General features: G+C 43.0%; 1 protein-coding gene across 1 annotated transcript in view; it reads right to left on the reverse strand.

The window, feature by feature from the left end:
• spon1b (spondin 1b) overlaps positions 1-6,939 on the reverse strand; it is a 122,674-nt gene extending 115,735 nt beyond the window's left edge. The window contains exons 1-2 of the mRNA XM_063196817.1: positions 6,261-6,939; positions 5,209-5,315 (exon numbers count right to left, since the gene is read on the reverse strand). Coding sequence (XP_063052887.1) covers positions 5,209-5,315; positions 6,261-6,489 — 336 coding nt within the window. The 5' untranslated portion in view covers positions 6,490-6,939. The remainder of the gene's footprint in view (positions 1-5,208; positions 5,316-6,260) is intronic.
• Positions 6,940-7,569: the final 630 nt, after the last annotated feature.

A 7,569-nucleotide genomic window follows, 5' to 3' on the forward strand; every position in this document is an offset into this window, starting at 1 on the left:
GAGATGGGGAAAGGGAAAAGGGAGCCATGAGCCATTAGCATTACAGTCAGTCGCAGGGGAAACACAGAGACAGAGAGAATAGGCAGAGCTGAAGTCAGGTCGCAGCGTTGGCAGCCTAACCGTTTTCTCTGGCAATCTAAAAACAAACAGGGACGTTTTTCACAAGTAACCAATTTGCTGACAAGACATTAGTGCTAATGTTTGTAATGAAATTTCACCATCACAAAGAGGATGATTTTATAAGACAACATTCCTTTGCCAAATGCATACTGGACAAAACAATGCTGGATTTTAGAATTTGGTGATTCACAAGTCTTAAAACGTGAGTCAAAAGTGGTCCTCCCAGCACTTGAAATGGCAAACTTGAGTGGATGTTACCAGAGCTAAAATAACTTTTTTTCATCACCAGTCAATATGGTTTGTAGATGTCAATATTACAAGCACACACTCACTAATGCGTCAAAGTGGCTACTAGTAAGTTGGGGTTTTTTACCAGCCAAACTGAAATTTCACCAGCATTTGGCCGGTAAGCTGGTGTTAATTTAGAGCCCTGGAAGGGGCTGTATATAGTCTTAAACCGTGATTCAACAGTGGTCCTCCAAGCACTTGAAATGTCAAACTTCAGTGGATGGATGTTATTGTATATTGCACTGGACAGATCACCCACACTGTCATCAACAGGACACAGCTATTTCAGTCTTACTGTACGTCTCGCCCAGATGATGGTCAAACTGACCATACTGACGAAGCCATGAGACCGAGCCTGTATGGGGTAGTACTCCTACACACAGCCGAACGAGCCAAACCAGACACTTCACACAAGACGCCTCTGGGAAGCAGCTTTATTGAAACATTAATGGGGCCCGAAACCAGAGACAGTGCTGAGCTTTCTTTATACTGAAAAGCCACAATACCATGCTGATAGGGATCCGGTACTTTTTTGTTGTTGTTAAATCAAAACCAAAGTAAATCTAGAAATGTTTATTTTACCAGTAACCTTCACAGAAGTGTCAATAATATGTAGATTCAGACAGTAAAAAAACTCGCAAAAAATAAACCCAAGACTCTCATGACAGGTGGACCAGTCACTCAGGGAGCAGGTCCGCTGCAAATAACAATAAAACCCAACCTTTTATTTCTCCAGACGGACTTTGACAATCACCACACATGCGATTAAAAAATATAAGGATGAATCGCTTGTAATCTGTTTTTTTATTTCCTTCACCAGGTCCCAATTAGGGGGGTTAAGTTACATAAGAACTAATAATAAATGTGACATACGGATAATATATGAACTGATGTCAGGTAGGGCTGCACAATTAATCGAAAAATAATCAAAATCGTGATAAAATAGTGAAATCGAACTCATGATTTTAATCGTGATTTAATCGTGGCAATAGTGACCTACTTTTGAGAGGGTCCTTGAAGCCAGAACATACTGACAGGCTGGTGTTTCTGGCCAGAAATCTGTCCACTTAAGTTTTATGCTATTGCCTTTACATAATTATTACAATTCATTTTATTTTGCTCATCCCGTATGTAATTCATTCTTGGTTATATTTCATCTTGTTATAATTTTCAAAAAAATCAATAATCGTGATTAATAATCGTGATTATGATTTTGACCAAAATAATCGTGATTATGATTTTTTCCATAATCGTGCAGCCCTAATGTCAGGCTTTTTGATATACTCAGATTTTGCTATTTGTTTACTGCAATGTGCAATAATTTGTCAAGGAGGGTATGCTTTCGGTCGCGTTGGTTTGTCTGTCTGTTTGTCTGTTTGTCTGTTTGTCAGTAGGATAACTCAAAAAGTTGTGATTGGATTTGGCTGAAACTTTGTGGAGTTGTTGGAAATGACCCAGGGAACAAGTGATTAAATTCTGGTGTTGATCAGGATCACGAACCGGAACCAGGACCTTTTTTAAGATTCTTCACCATTGCTAGCCTAGAAATCTAGACGCCCCTAGTGACCGCAAATTGAATTGGGGACCTTTTCTAAGATTCTTCACCATTGCTAGCCTAGAAATCTAGACGCCCCTAGTGACCGCAAATTGAATTGCGGGCGAATTTTGACATTTCAGTTTCTAACTCCACAAAAAGAAGGCAGACAGACTTCCAATAAAGATAGGGTGTAACATAGTCAAATGTTCTATCAAACAGCTTCCTTGGCGGAGGTCTGCACTCTTTAGAGGACGTTCTGTCTTGTATCTACAGTATCTATCTATGTAAGCTGTCAGACACCTTAATTTCCCTCGGGATTAATAGAAGTCCTCTACTCTCTACTATTTGGACCAATGGGCTACACTCCTGGCATAACATACTGTACACCATCAGACTCCTTAGCATATTTTACTGGCTTGTCAACTGAGAGACTGAAGCCCCAATAGCTTGCCTCTTCATTCAGCCCAGAGATCGGCTTTCATGCCTGCCTGACTGCCATACATGACAGTGCATTTGTCACATCACTTTGTCTTCTGCTGCGCCAGCCAGGCATCCAAGCCACCCAAACGCTCGCTGGTTGTTGTTGCTTCAGGCACTTTCATTTCGTCTGTCAAACAGAGCCCTGTGGTGTTGGGGGGGATCGGCGGGAAAAAAAGAGTCAAAAATAACAAACTTTTTGGTTCGCACAGAGCACAGCAGGGGTGCACAAAACTAGTGAAACTAGATCGAGTTGAGAGGAACGTTTTTTTTTTTTGGAGCAGAACAGGAAGACACCGTTTTCTGGTTAAATTGCTCATGGAGACACTGTGCAGAGGACTAAATAGCTCCTTCAGGCCAGGAGTGAGAAAGCTCACAATCAGGCATGTAGCTTTACCAATAGACAGACTAGGAAATTGTCTAGGGCCCCACCAACCGTCAGCCCCACCATGGTACGGTAAATACCAACAAAAATTCAGTCAAAAGGGCCCCATGTTCATGTTTCGCCTCAGGCCTCCAAAGGGGTTGCTCACAATTCTGCCTGAGGAAACATCCATCGGGAATCTACGTATGGAATCTCCTTCCATGTTTTCTCAGCACCTCCGTTTTTGATTTACGCATATTTTGAACCATAACTCACACCAGACAAATTGCGGAGCAGGTCGCACACAAAGGAAAGTCATCCCTCTAAGTACATATTGACATGCAGCATTCCAGCAGGGGCTTTCTTCCCTGCCATGGCAACCCCGGGGCAACCCGGAGAGCTCCTCCACAGAGAGAGAGAGTGGCTACAGACTGTAAATCTTTAATACGACCAATAAAACTCGCTGACGCACACCGCGCCACCTCACCGCTATACCAACAATGCCCCTCCAAAGCTCTGCAAGTTAGATCCGGGAGCAAACTCTCAAGTTGCCAATACTACAAGTACATGCTGTATATGCCAGCAGCATTTCCACTTTCGATCCCATACCTCCAAACAGCAAACTCAATGCAATGCAATGTCAAAAAAGTTATAGTCATGTATCTCAGATACTGCAAGTGTGTGCATGTCTCTCTGTCTGTCGAGGGTACAGTATGTACTGTATGTATGAAGTAGAAGACGCCATGATGTAAGTGGGACAGTGACGGGGGTTTTTTTGTCCTCAGACGTCAGCTGGTACAACCACAGCTAATACTCGTAAATTAATTAGTAATTGGTAGGTAATGTACTGCCATGAATATGCTTCTTAGTTAATCCACTTAAAAAAAAAACATTTTATTCATACAATAGTGGCATTAAAACTTCATTGATCCATGTACATAGTACTTTGTTCTGAATATTTCCTGTGCACTCACTCAAGTGATGTAATGTAATGTACTACGTACGTACATATGTACATGTATGTAGGTATGTATGTATGTATGTATGTATGTATGTATGTATGTATGTATGTATGTATGTATGTATGTATGTATGTATGTATGTATGTATGTATGTATGTATGTACCGTATGTATGTAGGCCTATGTACGGTATGTATGTAGGCCTATGTACGTCTATACAGTATCTATCTATCTATCTATCTATCTATCTATCTATCTATCTATCTATCTATCTATCTATCTATCTATCTATCTATCTATCTATATCTGTCTGTCTGTCTGTTATTTATTATCATGACACCTCACCGTACTTCAACATGATGCACCGTAGGTTCTCTCGGAGCCAAGGCCAAGCCGTTTAAACGGGGGAAGAGTAGGGTGGATGTTCATTAAGCTTTAATATCCTAATCAACACTTCCGTGGGCGGGCGGGCAGCACTCTTTATTGTTGTGCTGTACACTACACGCCAGCCCACATAACATCAGAAGACAGACACCCCGCAATGCACTCTGTACATCACTTGCTGCCCAGTCCATCCAGGGACGGAGATAGAGAGATGGGCGAACAGGGCATCTTCCCCTGGGCTTAGGGCCCACCCCCATATTGGTGGTGGGGGCCATATACATGTTTTTTTTGTTTTTAAACACATTGTTGTGGGGAGGGGCAAGACACTGGCAGCCAACCACGTGAGCTAATTTTTTGACCGAGAGCGGTTTCCAAAAATCAGAGGTTGAGTTGTGCGCATCCAAGGTCGCACAGCCAGGGGAAAACAAAAAATGTGAACCCATGTATTGTGAGCTTGGCAGGCCGTATTGGGGGGGGTTATCAGTGCTATTAGTGCCCTGGGGCTCTGTGTGCAATTGTTCCACCACTGAGCCCATCCAGAGAATGTGCTGTGCAGTGTGTGTAGTCAGATTTTTTTTTTACACATTTTTTCATGTGTAAATGTCATGTGTATTTCATGATTTTTTGAAAATCTGACAACCATTACACAGTATCTTACCTCTAAATTATTTTGACCAGATTTTGTTACTAAGGAAGGCTTCTTGAGAAAATCGAAAGAAATTCCTAACGTAAATAAAGCATTTGATACACCCTGCAGACTCCAACTGGAGAAACTACTTTTTGATCAAGAGAGGCCATCACCTAGGCCTGCCGGTATCTCACCAGGCAGATGTTGGAATATGAAAAGCAAATACAACGAGATGATGGTGAACCTGAGTGGCAGACCCCATTTCCAGCAAGCTTGCCGTGAGAAACAATTAATTTCATCATGTTCGACAATGACAATGGGGGTTGCAGTTTCTGGCCCATTACCCCTGTGTGGCATTGTAACGTGTGTGTGTGGATGGAATGTGTTTGTTAGTTCCCCTTGCATGAACGAACGTCACTAATGGCCAGCCTCTGCTGGAGGTCTCTTACCTGGAAACTGCCGGCGTAATCATCATCACGCACACCTCCTCTGCCTTCTTTCAAAGCAATGAGGATGAAGCCTCGGAAAAATGATGGACTGGAGGCAAGCAAACTCACTGCAAAAGGAGAGAGGAGAAGTCAGGCGGAGATATATAGGTCATATATGACAGTGATAAGCAGCATGAAAGGTTATGGCCCTCCCAGGTGTGTCAGAAGTCTATACCTGCAGCTGACTGCCTGTCTGGGCACCACCAGCACGGCACCACCATCACTACACTAGTGAAATTCTTAGGCATCTCGTTTTTGTGTTCGGAGTTCTCTCGGGCACAGCTCCCTCAGCAGAGCATGTAGAGTCATGCTAAAAGAGGCCGTGCTGCCGACACTACCTGACACACCTGAAGGTAAATATGCAGCAGCTGAATCCGGCGCCTCGCTTGCGGTAGGCATGAAGTCATTCCATCCACACCTTAACGACCGAGCTCTAGCTCAGGCGGCGGGTTCACGCTCAGGTTCAGCGGCAATCATATGAAATGCCACTCTTCCACCCACCGCTAGTTATTTCAGATGGAGTGAAGTCTCGAAAAGAGCTGTCAGTGATGTCTTCCCGGGCTGTCTGCTTTGCTTCCCCCCGGTGTTCTCAAATAATTGCTCATATGGGAGGGAATGAAGTGTGGATACAGAACTCTGAGTTTTTCTAACTTTTGGATATGCACACAAAATCTACTTTAACTGTAACATGTTTTGGGTTTAATGGGTTCGTTTTCCAATGCATATGTAATAACAATTGCGTGCGTAATATTTCGATATTTTCGACAAGTAGGCTGTAGCCTATATAAATGTGCGTAGCCTATCTGAGTCGTCGTCGGTAGGCTCAGCCATCAACTTTGTTTTAGTTTCCTTCGCAGAAACGCATGCATATATTATGTTTGTCTTTATCTATCTTCTGGCCATTTAAGAATTACTCTTAATAATAATAATTTGAAAAAATATAGCCTACTATAAATGTTTTATAAGAACAGCATGCGCAGTTCATGGTGGGAACAGCTCTTCTTCTTGCTTACCTCTGTAGGTGCTTCCAGGCAGATAATTTTCGGGGTCTCCCTCAATCCTTAATCGAAACTCATGATGGCCATCCCTCCGAGTGCCCTGTGTCTGAGCCCGCTGGATCCTACTGCAATACCCATCCGATTTACCAGATCGGTCTGTAAATTCTTCCGTAAAAGACAAGGCGTTGTGCACAAAACTGCAGAACAAGCCGAGCACGACCAGTGTAAACAGACAGCTCCTCATCCTTGCTACTTTGACTGGACTTGCTATTCAGTTACCCGTTGCGAAATGAATCCTGTCTTTAAGCACGCGAAATCGAGTGGGGAAAGAAAAAAAAACAAATCAAACCAACTGTTCCCAAAAAAATAAACAAAACAAACTTGTCCGTGAGCCCTTTCAGTTGTCTGGCGACAGCTGGGCTAGAAGAGGAAGATCCATGCCCGCGCGGAGTGGAGAGGTCCCTGTGAGTGATCGACCCACTGCTGAAGTGTGTGGGCTACTAGGCTGAGGCGCGCGGGATGTTGACTTAAGCTTGGTGTCATTCACGAGCATTCAGGAAATAGCCAAACGGATGGGAGCGCAACAGCGGCAGCTGTCTCCCGCGTGCCAAGCGGAGGCAGCGCGAAAGCGAGGAGAGACACAACACACAGGCACATCACACTTAAACAAAACCAACGACAACATTCTGTCCGGAGTCTGTATCTTGCGAAAGAAACTTGCGAAAGCAAGCGTTTCGACATTTCAAATGAAAGGAGGGAATTGGCAGGTTGTGCGTGGGCAGGCGTTATTACGCGGGGATACAATTGACAACAGTGGAGGTTCAAAACTGAGTATTGATCCGTTAATAGTAGGAAATTGGTGCTACGCTTAAAGATATGTTCAAGTAGGTGCTGTTACAAAGTAAGCAAGTGTTGTATGCAGAGCTCTATTTCCTCATCAAATTGATATACAAATTCAAAGTAACCGATTTAGTCGACGGGTTCCTTCTGCCCACTCAATATTTATTATAATGAGTAGGCCTAGGTGTGAAGGCACCCTGGACACTTAGGATAGGCTTGCATTGGGGTTTTCAATAGAAGGCTGCCAGTAGATGTCACCAAGACTTACCCTCCTAACATTTTGTTTTTGATATAACATTATTTATGAATGTTAAAAAACATTAATGACTGATTAATTGATTGATTGATTGATTGATTGATTGATTGATGGTTAGTCTATCAGTTATCAATGCAGATAAACTGTGACAGGTCTTGATTTTTACTGATAGTTACAAATCTCTATGTAGGAGGCTATCTGTGTAATTTCATCTTTTCCTAGAATATA

Source organism: Engraulis encrasicolus, chromosome 4, assembly GCF_034702125.1.
Source record: "Engraulis encrasicolus isolate BLACKSEA-1 chromosome 4, IST_EnEncr_1.0, whole genome shotgun sequence".
In the NCBI taxonomy this organism is placed as follows: Eukaryota; Metazoa; Chordata; class Actinopteri; order Clupeiformes; family Engraulidae; genus Engraulis; species Engraulis encrasicolus.